The sequence below is a fragment of the Mobula birostris genome, chromosome 6, assembly GCF_030028105.1.
Source record: "Mobula birostris isolate sMobBir1 chromosome 6, sMobBir1.hap1, whole genome shotgun sequence".
Lineage (NCBI taxonomy): Eukaryota > Metazoa > Chordata > Chondrichthyes > Myliobatiformes > Myliobatidae > Mobula > Mobula birostris.
In genome coordinates, this window is record NC_092375.1 from 12795072 (window position 1) to 12819742 (window position 24671).

Here is a 24671-nt window from a genome sequence, read left to right on the forward strand (position 1 = left end):
TGGAAGCAGTATAATGCAATACATCACATTTCTACAGTACTGTGCAAAAGTCTTAGGCACCCTAGATGTGCATATGTGCCTAAGACATTTGAACAGTACTGTATGAAGTGGAAGTTGATAGGTTCTTGATTCATAAGAGTGTTAAAGGTTCCGGGAAGAAGTCAAGAGAATGGTATTGAGACGCATTATAAATCAGCCATGATTGGATGGTGGAGCAGACTTGATGGGACAGATGACCTAATTCTTCTCCTATGTCTTACGGCCTTATTGTTCCTATGGTACAAAAATATTGAACATAAGACCATAAGATAGTGGAGCAGAATTAGGCTACTTGGCCCTTCGTGTATTCTCCTCCATTTCATCATGGCTGATCCAATTTTTCTCTCAGCCCCAATCTCCTGCCTTCTCCCCATATAGTCATAGCTTATTGATCCCGGGGGAGATTGATTAATATCCTTTCATGCCCTGACCAGTCAAGAATCTATCAACCTCTGCCTTAAGTATACTTAATGCCTTAGCCTCCTCAGCTGCCTGTGGCAAAGAATTCCAGATTCACTATTTTCTGGCTAAAGAAATTCCTCTTCATCTCCATTCTAAGAGGATCTCCCTCTGTTCTGAGGCTGTGTATTCTGGTCTGAGATTCTCCCACCATAGAAAACATTCTCTCCACATCCACTCTAACAAGGCCTTTCAATATCAATAGGTTTCAATGAGGTCACCCCTCATTCTTCTGAATTTTAGTGAATACAGGACCAGAGCCATTAAACACTCTTCATATGACAAGCCATTCAATTCTGGAATTATTTTTCAGAACCTCCCTTGAACCCTCTCCAGTTTCAGCACGTCGTTTCTAAGATATGGGGTGCAAATCTGCTCACAATACTCCAAGTGTGGCCCCACCAGTGCTTTATAAAGTTTCAACATTACATCCAACGGTTTCAAAGGTGCATATAATGTCAGAGAAATGTATACAAAATCCATCCTGAAATTCTTTTACTTCACAACCATCCATGAAAATAGAGGAGTGCCCCAAAGAATGAATGACAGTCAAATGTTAGAACCCCAAAGTACCCCCCCCCACAGCTCCCCTCCCTCCCGCACGTAAGTGGCAGCAAGCAACGATCCCCCAAGCCCCAACCGGCAAAAAAAAGCATCGGTACCCACCATTGAGCACTCAACTGTGAGCAAAGCAACAGTAAAGACACAGACTTGCAATTACCCCAAAGAATACATTATTCACCCAGCACTCAACGTACCACATGATCTCTCTCTCTCCCTAATAAGGGAGAAAGAGGCATCTCCATTTGACAGTAAGAGGGGAGACATAACAAACAACTCGCTGATTTACAATGTTAAAAGTTCGTCACGTCGCTTTTATCGAGCTCTGTGCCCAAAGATCTCAAGTCTCTGGGCACACAGCCGCAGATCTTCCGACTCGCCCGATGACGCACGGATCTCCTGTCATGGCACCAACCTTGCTTTTATGTTCTAGTCCTCTTTAAAAGAATGCAAACATTGCATTTGCGTTCCTCACCACAGACTCAACCTGCAAATTAACCTTTAGGGTTAAGTATTAACCTTTAGGGAATCCTGCACAAGGACTTTCCAAGTCCCTCTGCACCTCAGTTTTTTTTTGTATTTTCTCTCCATTCGGAAAATACTCAACCCTTTCATTTTTTCCACCAAAGTGCATGACATGTACTTTCCAACATTCCATCTGACATTTCTTTGGTCATTCTCCTAATCTGTCTGTCTTTCTGTAGCCTCTCTACGTCCTCAAAACTATCTGCCCCTCCACCTATCTTCATATCGTCTGGAAACTTCTCAACAAAGCCATCAATTCCATCATCCAAATCATTGACATATAACGTAAAAAGAATCAGTCCCAACACAGACCGCTGTGGAACACAATTAGTCACCAGCAGCCAGCCAGAAAAGGTTCCCTTCATTCCCACTCTTTGCTTCCTGCCAATCAGCCACTGCTTTATCCATGCTGACCACGGCCTATTTTATCATGTGGCTCCAACTACCCTGAAACCTCATACTTAATAATCGAATCCAACATCTTCCCAACCCCTGAAGTCAGGCTACCTGGACCATAGTATCCTTTATTCGGCCTCTCTCCCTTCTTGAAGTGTGGAGGGATATTTTGCAATCTTCCAGTCTTCCAAAACCATTCCAAACTCTACAGACTCTTAAAAGATCATTGCTAATGCCTCCACAATCTCCTCAGACACCTCCTTCAGAACTCTGGGCTGTACTCCTTCTGGTCCAGGTGACTTATCTACCTTCAGACCTATCAGTTTCCCAAGAAACTTCTGTCTAGCTATGGTAACTTCAGGCTTCATGCCCCCTGACACTTGGAACTTCCACCATACTGCTACTGTCTTCCACAGTGAATATTGATGCAAAATACTTATTCAGTTCATCCGCCATTTTGTTGTTCCCCCATTTCTGTCTCTCCTGCATCATTTTCCAGCAGTACGATATCCACTCCCCACTCTCTTTTACACTTTATGTACAAACGTGCTACAGTATCTTATCAGACCTCTCAAATGTTAAAGATGAATTCATGATCACCCAACCTACATTGTTGTGTACTGTCCTTGCACTTTATCTGTTTATCTGCACTGTGTTTTCTCAGTTGCCACTGCAGCGTATTCTGCATTCCACACTCATTGGCAACTTTATTAGGAATGTCCTGTACCTAATAAAGCGGCCACTGAGTGTAGGTTTGTGGTTTTCTGCTGCTGTAGCCCATCCACTTCGAGGTTCAACGTGTTGTGTTTTTAGAGATGTTCTTCTGCACACCACTGTTGTAACGTGTGGTTATTTGAGTTGCTGTTGCTTTCCTGCCTTGAACCAGTCTGGCCATTCTCCTCTGACATCTCTCATTAACAAGGTGTTTTCACCCACAGAACTGCTACTCACTGGATGTTTTGTTGTTTCCTGCACCATTCTCTGTAAACTCTCGAGACTGTTGTGTGTGAAAATCCCAGGAAATCAGCAGTTTCTGAGATACTCAAACCACCTCGTCTGGCAACAACAACCATTCCACGGCAAAGTTACTTAGATCACGTTTCTTCCCCATTCTGATGTTTGGGCTGAACACCAAAAGAAACTCTTGACCACGTCTGCATGCTTTTATGTATTGGATTGCTGCCACATGATTGGCTGATTAAATATTTGCATTAATGAGCAGGTGTACAGGTGTACCTAATAAAGTGGGCACTGAGAGTATGTTTCTGTGCTACCTCAAAGTACTTATTCATGGCATAAACTGCTTGGTTGGCAATCAAAACAGAAGGTTTTCACTGTAACTGTTACTTTTGAAACTCATAAACCAATTATTAATGACATATAGGGAATTGAGGAATGGAGATTAGGGTGGCATGGTAGTTTAGTGGTTAGCATACTGCTTTACTGCATCAGTGGTCATAACTGGGGTTAATTTCTCGCTTTTATCTGTAAGGAGATTGCACATTCCCCCTGAAACTGCATGGGTTTCCTCTGGGTTGCAGGGGAGGGAGCAGATGACAGAGACAGGGAAGAGTGGAGGGGAAGGAGGAGTTGACGAAGACGAGGAGGATTGTAGGGGGGGAGTTTTTCCCACATTCATCGGCTCACTGGAGACACCAATGGCAGGGGAGCTGTGTGGCCTCGGTTCTAGTGTGGACTGGGCATCAAGCCATGGTGTTGTCGGTTTGCAGCCTTCCGGGCAGAGAGACGTCGCTGACGCCAGAGGAAGTGTGGCACAGCATCCGGGCCAGCATCAGTACTGCTCTCCGGTGTTCACTCGACAGGAGACTAGGCCTCAAGCCACAGTGTTGCCAGTTTGCAGCCACTCAGGAGACAGGCGCCAGAGGCAGTGTTGAATGGCGCTGATGCTGCAGTCAGTGCTGCCCTCCAGTGTTCGCTCAGTGGAAGTACAGTAAAGCTGTGTTCATCTGCAAACTGCTGCAACATTCACTGACTCAGGGACTTGGACTATTTTTTGTGTGACCGTATTTTACCGTTATCTTATATGTGCTAGTGTGTAACCTCACATTGCACCATAACGTAGTGGTTAGTGTAACACTAATCCAGTGACCTGGGTTTGATTCTCAGCGCTGTCTGTATTAATGCTGTCAATATAGTGCCAAAATATCCTTACCCCAAAAAAATTGCAAAAAAAAGTTTTATGGTCATTTCTTATACTTTCAGACATACTGAACAACATATCAAAAGTTGGACAGAAACAGAGCATGGGAAAATAAAAAAATCTGATGTAAAAAAATGGCTGCCAATGAAAAGGATCGGAACCATACCTGTCTTATTTTGCTATATTTCTCTGTTTCTAACAATGGTTGTGCCATAATTCTGGTATAAAATGTGAATGGGAATACCCGCAGGGTGTGTTTTATTGCCAGAACTATGAACTATTATTTCATGGCGTCCTGTCATGACCTCATGACATATTCATAGTATTTTAATGGTTATTGTCACTGTTAATCCAAATGTCTTATTGTTTCAATCTATTTAGGTTTCCCTACCAATGTTCTGTCTGACTTTGACTCTATATTTGAGGTTTTGATTTTTTTGATTAAAGTCTGTCACGAGCCTTGTGGCCCATCAGGCTAGTGCTTACGCCGGTTTCCTCTGTATTTGAGGTTTTAGCGCTCCATAAACTACAGCGCTGCCATCTTCATGCATCCAGCAGGGCAGTCAAAGTTGCTGAAGATCGTACCATAGATCCAGCTTTGTTATTCCAGAGAGTTGTGTCACAGACAGGTGATCTCCGGCTAGACGAAGTGATGAACTATGAACTCTGTCGATATCTGATGTCTTTGTTTGAAGCAAAGAACATCTTGAGCCAGCTGGATAAGCCACGACTGGCAGAAGCGATAAAGAACTATGTCACCTCCAAATCGGACAATGCTGTCATATAAACGATGCCAGTGACAGATCACTACGTTCTAGATGGGGAATTACTTCTGCACCGCTTAAAATGGACAGAGGGGTGCACCTACAGTTCAATTGCATATGACTACGCCTCATTCACTGTCAAACACTATGCCAGAGCCACTGTAGTGTTTGATGGTTATGGGGTTGGACTGTACTCATCAGCGTCGAAGTAGGCATTTGAATGTGAACAAGGTGAACATTACAGGGGTGACAAAATTTGTTGGAAAAAAGGAAGACTTCTTGTCGAATGAGGCAAACAAGCAAGTAAATATCCAGCTCATCATGGAACGTTTGCGGCAGAGAGGCTACGAAATGATTCAAGCTGAAGGAGATGCCGACATTGAGATCGCAAAAGCAGCCGTCACAATGTCTGCTTTCAAATCTACCACCCTCATTGGAGAAGACACAGATCTCCTCGTACTCTTGCTCTACCATGTAGTGGTAACAAACTGCACTGAACTCCATTTCCGCTCGAACAAGGCAAAATCAAATGCCTATAATATCAAGGTCCTTAAGCAGATACTCGGAGAAGCAGTTTGTAATGATAGATTGTTTCTCCATGTCTTTACCGGATGTGACTCAACATCCAGAGTATTTAGGATCGGAAGGAAGTCAGGGTTCCAAAGAATCATCAAGAAAGAAAAGGGAATCAGAGACTGTTCAAAAGCAGTCTGTTCACCAAAGCAAAGTCAGGATGTTGTGAAAACCAATGGTTGTCGGGCAATGGTGGCATTGTTCAATGGAGACGGGAGCGACTCCCTGGCATCTATCAGATATAATATGCTCTGCAAGAAAGTTGCGAGAGCTAAGGCTTTCGTCACGCCTGAGAGACTGCCACCAACCACCTCGGCCTGTAAGTTTCACTCCCTGCGGACTTACTACCAGGTTATGGAGTGGATGGGCTGTAGTGATGAAATGGAGCTGTCTGAGTGGGGATGGAGGGTAGATGGGGAAAAACTCATTCCAGTGATGACAGACAAAAGGCCTGCTCCAGATGATTCACTGCAACTGTTCCGGAGGGTGCAATACGCTAAAGTGTACCTGCAGAAAGCATGGGCTGGAATGCACCAGTGCATGTGGGCATTGCCAAGATGGCAACTGTGACAATATGACAAGTGAGCCAGTGATAGAAGAGGGTGATGAACAAGACTGCATCTGAGAAGCCGTAAGGTAGCATATTATGTGTCTTAACGTCAGTACTTAATACCAGAGTTGTCCCTTGATTATGTCATTGATGACGTCATGACGTCAGTACAAATGCAACTTTCATTCCAGGAACTACTGTTATTTGAAAAACATTGGTGAAAAGAGCATTCATTAAAACATCAGGTTTAAAAAACTTGCAATTTGATGCTTATCAGTCAGATTTTTGATGTTTTTCTGCTGGTGGCCATCTTGTTTTTTGATGTCATTTTTGGAGACTTTCCTGTGTCAAAATTGTCCAACTTTTGATATGTTGAATCGAAAAGCACATCGAATAGTACCATAAACAATCATAAAACTTTTTTTTTGCAATTTTTTTGGGGTTAGGTGGTATATTGACATTGGTACATAGAGTTTGTACATCCTCCCCTCCAGTCGCTCCAGTTTCCTCCCACATTCTAAAGCCACACGGGTTAGGGCCAGTGAGTCGGCTATGTTGGTGTTAGAAGCATGGTAACACTTGTGGGCTTCCCCCAGCACAATCCTCAGACTGTGTTGGTCGTTGACCCAAAAACACATTTTGATGTACATGTGATAAACGAAGCCAAACTTCTACTCTGTTGTATTAGGGTTAGGGTTATTGAAATTAAAAAATACGTTAGGGGGCAGCAATGTAGCAGAGTGGTTCGCACAGTTCTTTATAGTACAGGAGACCCAGGTTAATTGATCATTTTAAATTGTACCCTGAATAGGCTAGGATTAAATCAAGGGCCTATTCTGTGATAAACAAATAAACTTCATGTTATCTTTCTGTTGGGAAAGTTTCTTCCCCAGGCAGTTAACCTGATCAGTCATTCTAGTTAAGCCCTTCCCCACCCCTCTATTTATTATCTCAGTCACTGCACTGTAAACACTTCAAAGCAATTTTACAATGCTGTTTATAATTATCTGCCTGTGATAATTATTACTACCAGTTGTGCATTGCACCTGTGCATACTTGTACTGTCATGGTAACGCGTAACACTATTTCAGTGCCAATGACTCAAGTTCGCTTCCACCACTGCCTGTGAGGGAGTTTGTGTGTTCTCCCCATGACCGTGTGGGAAAACCTACAAACTTAACTAAACTAAGAATGGTTGAGGACTTTAGGAGCAATCTTAAGCCTTAATTAAGCATCGACTATCTGAAGATGTGAGAACAGTGACCGTCTCAACCACCAATCTTTCCTTCTGAGGAAAGCAAATAAGTCTGTTACTCATTTTCAGCTTAGCGCATGATTATGTTAGTCATTGTGGAATGCCATGTAAAGGAGGCTCAGTGGAGATTTGCTACAAACGTTTCCCTATTTTTGATAAAGCACTGACATGGATTACGAAAAGATATGAAAAGGATTTTGGGTATTAGCCAGGATCCTGCCATTACTGGCAAGCACAGGCGAGTTAAGCTACTTACGGACTGGGAGAGTCTGAAAGGTTTCCGTCTGACTGTGTTTCCCTCGGCCTTTGCCGTTGACAGCCGCCACGCGGAAGTGGTAGGTTGAGTTGGGCTTCAAGTTGGTGAGGATGACTTGAGCTGTAAATAGGAGGAAGAAGAATAGCCGGATATGTTATTCTGTTTCTATTCCAATGTGTGGTGATCATTGTAATTTATTTTTCAGGACTTGATTGTTACTGTCAAGGCTACAATTTGCAACACTCACAAGACACCAGAGGAGTTCAGCAGGTCAGGCAGCATCTACGGAGCTGACAATTATACTATTATACAAGTCGACAATTACTGTATAGATCGATAAACCGTCGACGATTAGGGCCAAGACCCTTCATCAAGACTGGAAAAGGCAGAGGCAGAAGCCAGAATAAGAAGGTGGGGGGAGGTGGAGGATAACAGGTAGGTGAGATCAGTTGAGGGGAAGGTGGGAGGAAAGGAAACGATGTGAGAAGCTGGGACGAGGTAGGTGGCAGAGGCAAAGAGCTGACAAAGAAGGAATCAAAAGGATAGTGGACCATGGGGGAAAGGGAGGTGGGGAACTAGAGGCAGGTCATGAGGTTGTTGGAGGGGAAGAGGTGAGGTGAGAGGGTAACCAGAATGAGAGAAAATAAAGGGTGCGGGGGGGGGGGAACGACAAAGAGAACTAAGGGGATAACTAAAACTATTTACTGTCTTGAGAGATTTGAAGCTGGCCTTCCATCTGTCCACCATTCTCCTCCTCACCTCCATCCAATCCCAGCCTTTACCCTCTGTTTCACTGACAGTCCTGATGCAGATTTTCAACTGTTCCTCCCCCATCCCTCCCTCTATACAGATGATAGGTGACCTGACCCCTGATGATCTCCTCAGGCAGACTTTATTTTACTCCAGATTCCACCATCTGTCTTCATGAGCAATTGCCATCTCTCAGAGACACCTGGCGAGCTAACTGTTTCTCTTTCTGCAGATGCCGCATAGATTTTCCAGCAATTCCCTCTTTCTGTTGGGCATGTTTCACAATATAACTCTTAGGCCCTTTCAGTGCTTCCAATCACAGAAGTACCACTTGTTGCATATAGTCATAGAGTACTATAGCACCGAAACAGGCCCTTTAGCCCATCTAGTCTGTGCCAAATTGTTATTCTGCCCAGTCCCATCGACCTGCATCTGCACCATACGCTCCATACCCCTCCCGTCCATGTACTTTTCCAAATTTCTCTTGGATGTTGCAATCAGACCCGCATCCTCCACTGCCTCTGGCAGCTCGTTCCACATTCTGAGTGAAGAAGTTCCCCCTTAGCTTCCACTTAAACATTTCACCTTTCATCCTTAACCTAGTCTCTAGATCAGAATCAGAACTAGGCTTAACTTCACTGGCATATGTTGTGAAATTTGCTGTGCAGCAGTTGTACATCACAATACACAATAAAAACTACGTTACAGTAAGTTTTATATATATAAAAAAAGGTTAAATTAAATAAGTAGTGCAAAAACAGAAAAAAAATAGTGCGGTAGGGTTCATGGGTTCAATGACCATTCGGAAATCTGATGGGAGAAGGGAAGAAGCTGTTTCTGAATCACCGAGTGTGTGGCTCCTACTGAAAACTAACTTGCATCTCCCTTTCTTCCAGTTCTGTTGAAGGATCAGAGATGCAAAATGAACAAACATCGTCAAGGAACCAAGCAAGCGTCATAGGAAGTCATTCTTGCCTGTGGCTATCAAACTTTACAACTCCTCCCTTGGAGGGTCAGACACCCTGAGCCAATAGGCTGGTCCTGGACTTATTTCATAATTTACATATTATTATTTAATTATTTATGGTTTTATATTGCTATATTTATACTCTGTTCTTGGTTGGTGCAACTGTAACAAAACCAAATTTCCCTCGGGATCAATAAAGTATGACTATGACTATGACTATGACTTATGTCATGCCTCCTTCTCACTGATGCCATCAGGCAGGAGGTACACAAGCCAGGGGTCCCACACCACCAGGTTTAGGAGCAGCTACTTTCCTACAACCATCAGTTCTAGAAATGACCTGCATAACCCGAACCATTGCTCCTCAGCAACAGCACACTTTTTCTCAGTGTTATCTTCTGGGACAAGTCTCAGGAGCCTGAAGACCCACACTCAATAGTTTAGGGACAGCTTCTTCCCCTCTGCCATCAGATTTTTGAATGGTCCATGAACATTACCTCACTATTCCTCTTTTGAAATATTTATTTTTTTTTGTAACAGATAGACATTTTTTAATGTCTTGCGCTGTATTGCTGCTACAAAACAACAAGCATCATCATATGCATCAGTGATAATCAAAATGATTTTAATAACACTACGGGCCACCTCTTGCACTACAATGGATTTGTTTCCACGTTTTTGGACTAAGGTCTTTGCACATTTTTATTGTGTCTTACTTCACTGTTTTGTGTAATCTATGCAAAATTTGTGTATGATTTATATTTGGTGTGGTGTCTTAACCTCAGTACCTGTGATGCTGCTGTAATCCAATTTCTCATTATCATTGTATCTCACTGTACTGGTGCACATGGCAATAAATTCGATTTGACTTGACTTGACTGGAGGCACAAGAGACTGCAGTTGTTGGAATCCGGAGCAAAATGCAGAGCACTGGACGAACTCAGCAGGTCAGGTAGCTTCAATGGAGGCAGAGCTTTTTTTGATGTTGAAAGAGATGGGCGAGGCTGGTGTGAAAGTCCTGGCATGGCAAGAGTTAAGGTCTTTGAAGGATATCGTTTCCTTTTGTACAACAGAAGTGTGGAGCCATTTGACAACCGGAGACATGATAAGAAGGCAAACGAAGGATCCTAGATTGACACTTACTATTGGTCAGTTACTTTAATAATTTTTATTATTGACCTTTAATGCACAGCCCTCCGGTGAAAAATGATATCGTTTCCATTAAATAGGGGCTGTGGACAATTCTGATTTGATGGAGACAGACGTGGAAGCACAGAGAAACATCTGGAGAAATTTTTGAAACGCTTGTTCGCTGCTGTCATTACTGCGCGGTCGGGAAGCTTCCGGAGGGAAGGCCTCAAAATCCCCGGCTTTGCCTGCTGTTGGCGACCGAGATTGAGGTTGAATCGTTCGGACAGAGATGGCACTCAGTACTTGGTGTCAGAGAGCTGAATCGGAGGCTCGAAGTTTTCGGATGACTCAGAGTCGGATTGTGGTCAGCATGGCAGGGAGAGTTTTTCTTCCTTCTCCCGTCTGCGTGAGATGTGGGACATTTGAGAGACTTTGAACTTTTTACTGTGCTCATGGACTTCTTCATCGAGTTATGGTATTGTTGCACTGTTGTAACTATATGTTATAATTATTGGTTTTGTTAGTTTTTTTCAGTCTTTGTCTGTCCTGTGTTTTGTGATATCACACCGGAGGAAATATTGTATCATTTCTTAATGCATGCATTACTAAATGACAATAAAAGAGAACTGCATGTCTTCATAATCATAATAATGTGGAGATTCTTTTGGTTATTAATCCCTGAATTATCCGAATCTGAATTAAGTCTAATATCACTGACATAGGGGTAGTGGGGTGGAGATACATGTCTGCCAAAGGAGATGTTCCCTCTACTAGCCTGCAGTCCACCCTTGGGCAAGGTGTAGCACCTACTTAGACCCCCGATCAGGGTCATGTGAAGCTATGGGAGCAGGTGGTGGACGGTCATATGAGCAGCCGGTGCATATCGCAAGTCTTAGTTATGTGATCGCTGATGCCAGGCAGACAATCTCTGAAGAGTATTGATAATGGCTGGAGTCACCCATCTTGTAAAGACGCTGCCAGAAGAAGGCAATGACAAACTACTTCTGTAGGAAGTTTTGCCAAGAACAATCACAGTCATGGAAAGATTATGATCGCACACGTCATATAATGAATCAGCAATCACTGACATATGCCACGAAATTTGTATTGTAATGTCATTAGTGATATGATTATCTTGAACATTCACAAGGTTATCAATTGGTCCATATCTGTATCGAATTAGTTAATTTCTGTATAAAAATGTAATTTCTTTGTTCAGATTTTAGAACAGCTTGGTGACAGGTGCAATACTTTTCTTCCTGTGCATAAATAAATAAAATGTGATTGAGGAACAAGTGTTAGTTTTCAGAGTCCGGTTGATCACCGATGCCACAGGAACTAGCAGGTGATAGGTGGAAGGGAGAAGGGGGTGGGGTGATCACAAGATGGTGCCCGGTTGGTGACTGTTGACTGTTCTTCTTTCCACAGATACTGCCTAACCTGTGCAGCAAAAAATTACATGGATGTTGCCAGGGCTTGAGGACCCAAGTTACTGGGATAGGTTGAATGGGTTGGGAATTCTTTCCTTAGAACATAGGAGAAAGAAGGGAGACGATACAAAATTATAGGGTGAAGGCAAGCAGGCTTTTTCCCTCAGGTTAGGTGAGATTAGAACTAGAGGTCACGGGTTGAGGGTGAAAGGTGAAATATTTAAAGGGAATCTCAGGAGGAACTTCTTCACTTGGAGGGAGGAGCAAGTGTGAATTAGGCTGCCAGGGGATGTCATAGATGTGGGTTCAACTGTAACATTTTTGAGAGGAGCTTGGATGAGCGGGGCATGGAGGGCTACAATCCGGATGCAGGGAGATGGGAATGGGCATAGATTAAGTGGGCCGAAAGGCCTGTTTCTGTGTTATAATCTTCAATGACAGTATGACTCTATTTTCTTTTAACTTCTCCTGGGAAGAAAACTCAGCTGCAGGCCGAGAGACTCTTTGTGCTTTCCTCACACACAATGATTCTCTCTTGCTGCACCAGCCTCTTCCTGTAAATCCTGGGACACAGCTCTCCTCTCTTACAGCTTGCCTTGGCCACGGGCATAGTTGGAGCAGAAAACAAAATCTGGGTGTTGTCTTCAGTGATGTGCTGAGTTGTGTCCATTACTCTCCGCGGTTTCTTGGGCAGAGCAAGCTGTGATGCATCTGGGAAGGATGCTTTTAAGGGTGCATCGATAAAACTGGTAAAAGATGAAGGGGACATGCCAAATTTCTTCAGCCTCCTAAGGAAGCAGTGTCACTGGTGAACTTTCTTGGCTGTAACATCTATGTGGGTAGACCAGGACAGGCTATTGGCCAGCTCGATTGTTTCGCTGACACTCAGGGAAAGGCTGTTGTCATGACACTGTGTCACTAGACTGTCTGTCTCCTTTTTTTTGCACAACTACAAACGTTTATTTATACAAAAACACATGAAATACAAACAGCATGTATTTACAAGACAGTGAACAAATTCAAATTAAAATATGATTATTACTGTCTATAAAACAGTCAATTCCCTGAGGCCCACTGTTCCTGGAAATCCCCCACTGCGATGTGACTGCGTGTTCCCTCTCCAAGGACACCTGGGCACGAACACATCCCCGGAAAACGGGCAGGCAGTCGGCTCTGACAGAGCACCCGACTGTCTGCCACCTGAACCCATGAATAGCTATCTTGGCCAGGTCCAGGAGCAAGCCCATCAGTAGATCCTCTGAGTGACCTGCCCCCTTCCGTACTGGGTGCCCATATATCAGGAGAGCGGGGCTGTAGTGTAACCAAAACCTGTGGAGCAGCCCCCTCAAATATTCAAACAGGGGCTGTAACCTCTCACACTCCCGATAAACGTGGTATGCTGACTCCTCCCAATCACAGAATGGACAAGTGGACGGGGTGTCAGTGAATCAACTTAAAAACCTGCTGCACGGTACTGCCCTAGGCAACACCTTCCATCCCAGGTCTCCTGCGTACAGGGGATAAAGAGATTTCCACCTCCTGCACTCTGAGCCATCGTTATTTGTGCTCTGGCCCACTACGGTGGTCCCATCTGCAAACTTGTAGATGGACTTAGAGCAGGTTCATGGCCTGACCAGTCTGCATTTGCGTCTTTGAAAAAGAAAATAGGTGCTTACTGGGTATCTGAAATAAATGCAGAAATTGTTGGAAACGCCAATTGCTTCCAACATTTTCTCTTTATAGTCTATGCACACAGTTTTCACAGACTCATTTGACTCAAATGTGAATGGTGATGTGACACTGTGTGTAATAAATTAAAGCATTTACGTTTACTTGGGTTTGCATGTGTATCAGGCTTATTCCCCCGCATGAGGCAGTTCTGGAGAGGAGACTGTTGAAGTATTGTCGTTATTTGTAATGCATGTTTTTCCTTGTTGTAATCATTTGCAAGGACCGTGTGGGACAGTGAGCAATATGTTATGAAAAGATGGGATGTGGAGAGTACATGGTGTACGACAACAGGATAAGTGGTCTCAGTGGGATCGACTCAGTTTACACATTGAACTGCTGTGAAGATTCTCAGTTGGGGCACACAAGGATTGTGGAGCATTTAATGGTATAGAAAGGGGTCAAATTTCCCACTGATCTCTACCATCTGATACCCCACTGCCTTGGGAAAGCAGCCATCATGATCGAGGTCACCACTGCCCACATTTCCGGTGACTCTCTCTTTTCCACCCCCTTCCTCTGTCAGAAGGCACCAAAACTTGAGAACATGCAGCACCAGACTCACTTATACTCACTGGAGTTTAGAAGGATGAGGGAGGATCTCATTACAGCTGAAAGAATATTGAAAGGCATAGACGGAATAGATGGGGAGAAGATGTTTCGTATAGTGGGTGAGTCTAGGACCAGAGGGCACAGCCTCAGAAGAGAAGGATGCCCCTTTAGAACCAGATGAGCAGGAATTTCTTTGCCAGAGGGTGGTGAATCTGTAGATTTCATTGCCACAGATGGCTCTCATTGGGTATATTTAAGGCAGAGATTGATAAGTTCTTGATTAGAAAACATAGAAAAACATAGAAAACCTACAGCACAATACAGGCCCTTCGGCCCACAAAGCTGTGCCGAACATGTCCCTCCCTTAGAAATTACCTAGGGTTACCCACAGCCCTCTATCTTTCTAAGCTCCATGTACCTGTCCAGGAGAATCTTAATAGACCCTATCGTATCCGCCTCCACCACCGTCGCTGGCAGCCCATTCCACGCACTCACCACTCTCTGCGTAAAATACTTACCCCTGACATCTCCTCTGTACCTAATTACCCTGATTAGTCGGGGTATCAAAGGTTATGGGGAGAAGGCAGGAGAATGTTTGAGAGTAATATAAATCAGCCATGGTGGAGCAGACTTAATTGGGCTGGACTCAATTGTCCCAAACAATTCTTTCCAGTAACTTCCCTACCACTGACATGAGATTCACTGGTCTATAGTTTCCAGGATGACTCCTGATTCCCTTCTTGAATAATGGCACAACATTAGCTACTTGCCAGTCCTCAAAAACCTTGCCTGTGGCTAGAGAGGACATGAAGGTCTTGGTCAAAGCCTCAACAATCTTCTCTTGCCTCACCCTATAACCTGGGGAATATCACATCAGGAACTGGGAACTTATCACTATAATGCTCTGTAAGAGAACCAAATCCACCTCTTCCTTTATGCCCTAGTTATTAATGCTCTCAGCACTGATCTCCCTATCCTCCACGTCCTTCTCCTTGGTAAACACCGATGGAAATACTCATTAATGACCTCACTCACATCCTGCGCATCCAAGCAAATATTCTCCCATTTATCCTTAAGAGATCCCTCGCTCTCCCTAGTTACCCTTTTGCTCTTGATGTATGTACAGAATACCTTGGGATGCCCTTTAATCCTACTTGCCAAGGATTTTTCATGGCCCACTCTGGCCTTCCTAATTCATTTCTTGAGTTCTTTCCTGACTTTATAATCTTCAAGAGGCTTGATTCTGGCTTCCAAAGCTTTACATACTGTGGCACTCCAGGGGTGTGGTTGACAGCCCGTCCCAGCATTCCTGGTGGTCAGCACTATTCATTGTATTTGTGTTAAAATGCTTTGTGGGATTATGGTGGGATGTTCCAGTTCATTTATTGCTCCACTTTAGCTTATGTGTCTGTGGGTCACTCTGACTGTAACTGGGGTGTGTGATAATCACCTCCCTCATCTGCAGGTGACTAGCTAGTCGCAATAAAAATGGCAGTTGAATTAAACGAGCTTTCCTTGTCTGTTATCATCGGCCAAAAGCTCGTCACATTGGTGTTGGGAGTGGGATAGAAATTGGCGGCGAGACTGAGGAGCTACAACATTGATGCAGCACCTTAAGACTTGGGGAATAAGACAAGGGACTGAGCAGTTTTACTCCCTTGCATCCTCGGGCTGGGCTCCCGAAAACGGGATGCTGACGCAGAGGGAGGGCCTGGGAACTGAGCATCGTGCCTTCCCAGGGAACCTTGATGGGGTGAGCGTACCCAGGCTGCACAGGGGACACAGCGGAGCGTGTCACCCACCTCCCTTGTGGCCCGTACCGGGAAACTCAGGACGCCACAGCCATGGGACGATAGGCAACGTGGCAGGCACCACTGCCGCTGCCGGAGCAAGAGGAAGACCAACGGGCCTCAGCAATTCACGCCACCAGGTCCACCCTGAAGCTCCCCGGATTAGATTAGATTATGAGGACACGCAGTCCTCTTTTATTGTCATTTAGTAATGCATGCATTAAGAAATGATGCAATGTTTTTCCAGAATGATGTCACAGAAAACACGTGACAAACCAAGACTGAAAAACTTACAAATAACACATAATTATAACATATAGTTACAACAGTGCAAAGCGATACCGTAATTTGATAAGAACAGACCATGGGCACGGCAAAATCTCAAAGTCTCTCAAAAGTCCCATCACCTCACGCAGACGGTAAACCTCCAGCGCCGCCAACTTGCCGATGCAGCATCCTGGAAGCATCCGACCACAGTCCGACTCCGAGTCCGTCCGAAAACTCCGAGCCTCTGACTAGCTCTCTGACACCAAGCACCGAGCACCATCTCTGCCGAGCGTTTCGACCCTGGCCCTGGCAACAGGCAATAGGCAAGGCCGAGGTTTTGGAGCCTTCCCCTCCAGAGATTCTCGATTGCGCAGTAGCAGCGGCAACGAAGCAGGCATTTCAGAAGTTAATCTAGATGTTCCTGCGTGCTTCTTCACGTCTGTCTCCATCAAATCAGGATTGTGCACGGCATCCTACTTCACAGATACGATATTCATTCTGAAAGGCCGCACGCACTGCTTCGTGCCGCCATCTTCTCCATCTTCATACAATGGTACCAGCCATCTGGAGCTTTGCCCGGCAGAAGTCAAACTTACCTCATGGCACAATGGGTGGAACCCCACCAAGACGATGGTGCACCTTGCCCTGGTGTGGAGGGGGATGACCTGTGAGCCCTCCTCAGCCTAACACCGCTGAGCAGCATGACTACAGTGCCCTCTTAGCGGTGTTTTGAGCAGAGGCCATAGGAGGAGGCAGTGAGGGAAGAACTGAGCAGCAGACAATGCTGTGTGGGAGAAAGCTGGGGGGGGTCATTCACAGTAGATGTCCGCCACTGTGCTCAGCATGGCTACCCCTAGTTCCCTCCCGCGGCCCAGGAAGAGCTTGCCCTCCACGCCTCTGTAAAGGTGCTGATGCCGGAGCGCCTTTGGCAGCCCGTTTGCCCGACATCACCTTCAGCAGAGGCTGAGAGGGCAGAAGCAATTTTAGCACCCCAAGGCGTTCCACCGTTGACCCGCATGCTCCGAGCCCGGGCTTCTATCACCGAGGTGGAGGAGGAAACTGAAGAGGAGGAGCCTGTGAGGCAGGTCCGATCAGCGCCATGCTGGCCCTGTCGTGTGCCATGGAGCGATCTCTGCTACTGGTGAGACGAGGCAGGCCATGTGCCACGCCACAGCCCAGCGCAGCCATCGGGAAACACCGAGCGGGTGGTGCTGCCCAAGACCTCCAACAGAACCCCTCCATTGTCGCCCCTCCGGGTGGGCCATTTGGGTGAAGAGTAAGGCTGATATGTGGACTGCGTGGTGGAGGGCATCAGGTGCCGTGCGTTGGTGGACATGGGGTTAACCATCACTATCATCATTTCCAGTGTCCTCTCCAACACAAACCAGCCATCCCCGCCTGGGTGGACAACGACGGCAGCTACGGTCACCAGTGACTGTGCGGCGATGTGAGGGAAGAGGAGGCTGTGCTCTGCAGTGGGGGAAAAACAGAGTGGAGTACGAGGTGTGGCTCACCGACATCCGAGAGTCCTGCATCATTGGCCTGGACCTGCTGTTCCCCTGGGGGGCCTGTGTGGATGTGCTGGGGGCCACACTCGACCTCAGTGCTGAAGCCGTGGCCCTCTGGCGGGGCAGCTCCAGAAAGCGGACCTGACTGGGGCAGCAACAACTACCATGAGTCTCACAGCGGCCTGCTACAGTGCAGCACATCCTGCAGCGGTTCGACGCAACACAGCAAAGTCAGGGGCAAGTGAGTTAGACCTCTCCACCATTGATCAGCAGCTACACAGCAAGCAGGTGAGCGAATACTGTGCTGGCCTGGGTGAGGGGGACGGCTGAGTGTGGGATGGTGGCCCAATTGGGCAGGTATCTCCCGGCTGGATCTGGAGACCAAAGCCCTATACACTCCGTGGGGTACACTGAAGATGCGTGATGGTTGTTTTTCTGGCGGTGGAAGTTTCTCAATGATGACAAACATCTTCTGCAGCTGGTGGTCCCCTGAGGGCTCTGTGCCCTGGTGCTGTGATCGGTGCATGGGCTGGTGGGGGCCGGCCATTTTGGGGTCACAAAGACCCTGGGAAAATTGCGCCAATACCTCCAGCGGCCTGGGTACAGACAGGATGTGGAGCTGTTTGTGCACTGCTGCAACGTTTGCACGTCGCAGAAGGGGCTGAGCCGCCAGTCTAGGTGCCAACACAACAGTATCTTGTGGAATCCCCATTATGGGTCTACTGCGGAAGAAGGGGGTCTCCCCCAGGCTTGGAAGCCACTGAAAGAGGCCAGAAGAGGTACTCAACTGCACCTCCAATGTGCTATACCAGGCACGGTTACCTGAGCGGCAGGACTGACTGGCACCATATCTGCCCTCGGCCACTACTGACCCAGCGAGTCTGAAAGAAGGAAGTAACACTCCACGTGCCTTGCCTCCTGCCTCACCAAACAGTGCCTCTCGAGGGGGAGGGGGGCTGCAGGCACCCCACAGTACTGCAGGCAGCAGCATCAACCACCACTGGGAATATTGGGATTTTGTTGTGGAGTTTGGGGTGTGCCGAGGACGGCTGACCCCTCAGGTGGGGGCAGTGAGGTGCTCCGAAGATGCGATTTCCTAGTGGCCAGCACTGTTTATTGCTCTTGTTTAAAATGCGTTGCTGGGATGTTCCAGTTCATTTATTGTTACATTTTAACTTGGGTTATACAGTTATTCGCTTGTGTGTTTGTGGGTCACGCTGACTGTAACCGGGGTGCATAATAATCACCTTCCCATCTGTCTGTGACTGAGTGAGTTTTCTCCCCAGGTCTCAGCCCTGGTCTGTTTCTGTGCTTGTCACAATAAAATTGGTAGTTGAGCTAAATGAGCTTCTCTCATCTGTCATCATGGACCAAATGCTTGCTGCGATACTTTTTCTTTTCCTTCCTGACCAAATTCATCACCTCCTTTGACATCCAAAGTTCTCTCACCTTGCCATCCTTGTCCTTCCTCCGAATGGAACATACTGTACCTGCTTTCTGTGCAGATGGTCTTTAAATACCCTCCACATGTCAGTTGTGAACTTACCTTTAAACAAATATCTCTCCCTAGTTCCTGCCTTATGCTCTCATAATTTGCCCTCCTCCAATTTAATACCCTCCTGCAAGGTCCCTATGTATCCTTATCTTCAGCTCTCTTAAACCTTAAGGAGTTGTGGTCATTGTTCCCTAACTGTTCACCCACTGAAAGGTTGGTCACCTGGTTCATTACCCATAACCAGATTCTGTGCAGCCCCTCCGCTTGTTAGACTATCTACATATTGATTTAAGAAACCTTCCTGGATGCACCTAAGGAATTCTGCCCCATCTAAACCTCTTCCACCAAGAAGGTCCCTGTTTATATTAGGGAAGTTGAAGTCCATCATGATAACAACCATATTGTTTTTACGTCTTTCCTTAATCTGCCTGCATATCTGTTCCTCAATGTCCTGGTGTCCACTGGGGGTTCTGTAGTACAATCCTATAAAGAGTAATTGCTATTTTTGAGTTATACCAATTAGACACAATGGAAGAGCCCTTCATACTGTATATCCCCTCTGACTGCCTCTTTGATATTGACATTTTTCCACCTTACTGCTCTGACCCTTCTACCAACTACTTTTCTTAATCACTAATTTTTTATTGCAACACCAACAAACTACCAACTATTTTATATCTGTGAACCATACAAGTAAGGGAAATAGATCCTCCCAGCTTGTTTTGTTTGTGGCTCCATGCATCTCAATTAAATCACAGATGCACACTGCAGCGAAACAAATCTCCATCTCCCTCAGCTTCCTTATTCCCAAGGGATTGTAGAACAACAAATCAGAGAAATTTGATTGCATAGAAAGGGGCCATATTTCCCACTGTTGGCTGAACAAGAAGCTCTCTAACTTCCAACACCCATCGCCTCATGGAAAGCAGGCAGCAGGGTCCAGGACCCCTCCTGCCCCAGTCTCTTCTCCTCCCTTCCACCGGAGCATAAAACAGTGGCATGTCGGCAGCAAAGCGCGTTGCTGTGTGAGTCGGAAGTGACGTGTTGTTACAGAACAGGGCTGAGAGACAGCAGAGCATATGCAAGAAGAAGAGGGGTGCGTGACCAATGTTACAAACAATGCCGGTGGCAGGAAAGTAGCTGAGGGATTGTGTCAGGAGCTGGAAGGAGGTACCGTGACGCCGCAGCACAGGAGCAAACAACGGCCAAGGCGGCACAGTACTGAAACGGTTAACCGAATGCTATTACAATGCCAGTGACCTTAAAGTACATCGAAACACACAGTGAAACTTGTGGCGTTTCTGGGTCAATTCCTGCCGCTGTCTGTAAGGAGTTTGTACGTTCTTGCCATCAGTGTGTTGGTTTCTACCATGTGCTCCAGTTTCCAACTGTGTATGAGTTAGTAGGTTAATTGGTCACATGGATGTAATTGGCTGCTGCAGTCTTGTTGGGCCAGAAGCACCTGTTACTGTTCCATATTTCTAAATAAATAAGCTATCTTATGATGAGTTTGAGTACAGAGAGGAAATTAAGAACCTGGTGGCATGGTGCGAGGACAATAACCTATCCCTCAACGTCAGCAAGACAAAGGAATTGGTTGTTGACTTCAGAAGGAGTAGCGGACTGCACGACCCAATTTACATTGGTGGTGCGCAAGTGGAACAGGTCAAAAGCTTTAAGTTCCTCAGGGTCAATATCACAAATGACCTGACTTGGTCTAACCAAGCAGAGTTCACTGCCAAGAAGGCCCACCAGCGCCTTTACTTTCTGAGAAAACTAAAGAAATTTGGCCTGTCCCCTAAAACCCTCACTAATTTTTATAGATGCACCGTAGAAAGCATTCTTCTAGGTTGCATCACAACCTGGTATGGAAGTTGTCCTGTCCAAGACCGAAAGAAGCTGCAGAAGATCGTGAACACGGTGCAGCACATCACACAAACCAATCTTCTGTCCTTGGACTCACTTTGCACCGCATGCTGTCGGAGCAGTGCTGCCAGGATAATCAAGGACATGACCCACCCAGCCAACACACTTTTCGTCCCTCTTCCCTCCGGGAGAAGGCTCAGCAGCTTGAAGACTCGTACAGCCAGATTTGGGAACAGCTTCTTTCCAACTGTGATAAGACTGCTGAACGGATCCTGACTCGGATCTGTGCCGTACCCTCCAAATATCCGGACCTGCCTCTCGGTTTTTTTGCACTACCTTACTTTCCATCTTTCTATTTTCTATTTATGATTTATAATTTAAATTTTTAATATTCCCTAATTTTTACTATTTTTAATTTTTTTAATATTTATTATTTGTAATCCAGGGAGTGTGAAGCGCAGAATCAAATATCGCTGTGATGATTGTATGTTCTAGTATCAATTGTTTGGCGACAATAAAGTATAAGTATAAAGTATCTGCTGGGGGGTTACATAATGGGTGGTGGAGATGCCAGTACCACAGAGGGTCGAGACTGCCAAGTGGCAGCTTGTACTGGAAAACTAAAATAAGACCTAAATTAGTACTTAGTACAACACGGCCTACCACAGATACGCATTTGAGAGCATCCTAATACGCTACATCACTGCATGGTATGGAAACTGCACTGTAGTGGACAGGAGAGCTCTACAATAGGTAATTAAAACTGCTCAACGCATCAGTGGCAGCAGCCTATTCGCCATCAAGGATGGCATATTTATGCAGAAAGGTGCCAGAAATATCATGAAGGATCCCACCCATCCTGCTCATGAACTGCTCAGGGTAGAGACTATGCAGTACCCATGCCAGGATAATCAGACTGAAAAAGTTACTTCCCGCAGGCCGTCAAAATAGCTCCACCCGTTAACCTACCCACCACATCACCCACCACCAATACTTTATCATATTCTGTCAGTCACCTTATGTATAGATACCCCTGTCAGGGTCCTTTATACAATTAGTCCTTGTCAGGGGTTTCCAGTCTTGGGTCCACACACCCCATACTTAATGGTATTGGTCCAAGGCATAAAAAAGTGGAACCCCTGGTCTATGTATATAAACCAATTTTATATACAGTATATATATAGATATATATATATATATATATATAGACACACACACACACACACACACACACACACACACACACACACACACATCACACACACATATAGTTTTTTAATTGAGTTCTGTATGCTCATGTTTAATGGTGTTTTTTATGCTGCCTCAGACCTGGAGTAACAATCATTTCATTCTCCTTTACACTTGTGCACTGATGAATGACAATAACAATCCTGAGGCTTGAACAATGACACTGGCCTGCTCTCCAATACGTAATTTTTGATTTTGAACTGTCTGTATGACCTAGTGTTTTTGCAGACTCAGAGAATGCAGGTATGGCCGTGGCGGCCATTGCTGGAGTGGACTTTGGGCCGAATTGAAACTTCAGGCAGTTCGAAGCAGTGGGGCCTGGGCCGGGTTGAAGCAGTGAGGCCTGGGCCTAAAAGCAAAAATCGAACCGATGTTTAGCCAATTTAAGGGCTGAGTCAGATTAAAGAGATTAAAGCATCAAGGTCAGGAGTGAAGGATGAACCAGTGTGCTGCTCACTACTCTGTGAGGCTTTACTTACTTCAGCACTGAACTGACCCTGTGTCTGTGGCCTGCAGCCACCATTGGGCTTCTGAACTGATTCCGTGGCTGTGGACTCACTTTGCGGTTCATGTTCCGTGAATTACTTGTTTACTTTTTCAGGCATCCCACCCTGCAAAAACTCATTTCAGGGAGGTAGCACCATCAATTTGCGGGAGACTTCTGGGAGAGGTGGGATGTCTGCAATAGAGTAGCTCCTTAGCAGCTAGCCAGCTAGTTTAAATAACATTAGCTATGCTAATGAACAAATGACACCTGTTAAACTCACCTCAACATGTCTTTTACAGTCTTAAGCCACCATGGGCAATAGAAAAGTCACTGTTGCAAACAATACAGCGAGCAACACTGTCACTATTTTTGACCCCTATTAGGCAGGGGTACACTTTAGGGTAGTCTGGGGTGACGTACGTTTTATATTTTCTTTTTTTGGAACACTCTGCCTGACATTTTTTGGAACTCTCTCGCTGTTGCTCTTGCTCTCGGTCTCTCTCTCTATCGCGCACGCTCTCGCTCGTGGTCGCTCTCACTCGCGCTCGCTTTCTCGCTCTTGCGCTCGCTCTCTCGCTCGTCGCTCTCACTCGCTTTCTCGCTCACTCTTTCGCGCGCTCTCTCACGCTTGCTCTCAATAAATTTCCGGGACATTGTATATAATTTGCGGACATCAGGGAGCCACTATTAATTTGCAGGAGACTCCCGGACCTTCCGGGAGAGGTGGGATGTCTGCTTTTTTATTGTTAGCACAGTTTGTTCTTTTATCGCACATTGGATGTTTGAGTTGTGTGGTATTCTATTGAGTTTTGTTTTGAGTGACTGCCAAGGTTGTACATGGTATACATATTTTGTTAATAAATGCACTTTGAACTTGGAACAGGAGAAATTATACGGAGAGGTGACTTCAGATTGTGACCAGTTCTGGTAATGGGTAGATCTCGGCAGAAAAATAAGGTAAACACTTACACAAGATGCTGGGAGAACTCAGCACAACAGGCAATATCTATGGAGGGAAATATACAGTCGACATTTTGGGACAAAACCCTTCATCAGGCCCGAAACATCGTTTTAATTTTCTTCCATAGAAGCTGCCTGACCTGCTGAGTTCCTCCAGCATTTTATGTTTGTGTGTTGATCCAGATTTCCAGCATCCGCAGAAGCTCTTGTGTCTCTTGTTTCCTTTTGCTGTTCAGTGGTAGGGTGTAATATTAACTTGATGAAAAGCGATGGCAAGATGAAGCTTGGGAAATTCAATATAGGGTGCACAGAGGGACAGTCAGTATTCGAATGTAGATCATAAACAGGAGGGGTCAGAAAGAGATGAGATGTGAACTAGATTAAAATGGGTATAATGCATACAAATGTATAAAAACATCAGATACAAAGCTGGTGAGCTGTGTTCACAAATAGATACAGCTCCATATCACAGTGTGAATAACAAAGACCTGTCTCAGACTGTGGGAGAGATGATTGTTTAATATTCCGGGCTAATGGGTTGTTTAAGAAAAGAAGCAAAAATACTGGAAATGAAGGTTGTTTTTAAAAGGTTCCAAGAAGCAATTTGAATATAGAACAAAGAAAATAAAACACAGCAGCACCGCACCGTCAATTCAGTCTACCTTTTAACCTACCCTAAGCCTTCCTTCTCACGTAGCCCTCCATATGTCTATTTAAGATAGGCCCCTAATGTATCTGCCTCTACCACCACCCCGCCAGGGCGTTCCACGCACGCACCATTCTCTGTGCAAAAAACTTACCTCTGACATCCCCACTATAAAATCCTCCAATCACCTTAAAATTATGTCTCCCCGTATTAGTGAGTTCCAAGCTGGGAGAAATTTCTGGCTGTCCACTCGATATATGCCTCTTATCTTCCCCTGCCCCAGAGAAAAAAGCCCTAACTTGCTCAC

General features: G+C 45.5%; 1 protein-coding gene across 1 annotated transcript in view; it reads right to left on the reverse strand.

Annotated features, from left to right (window-relative positions):
* LOC140199703 (neural cell adhesion molecule 2-like) overlaps positions 1 to 24671 on the reverse strand; it is a 431176-nt gene that overhangs the window by 129915 nt on the left and 276590 nt on the right. The window contains exon 13 of the mRNA XM_072262182.1: positions 7540 to 7659. Coding sequence (XP_072118283.1) covers positions 7540 to 7659 — 120 coding nt within the window. The remainder of the gene's footprint in view (positions 1 to 7539; positions 7660 to 24671) is intronic.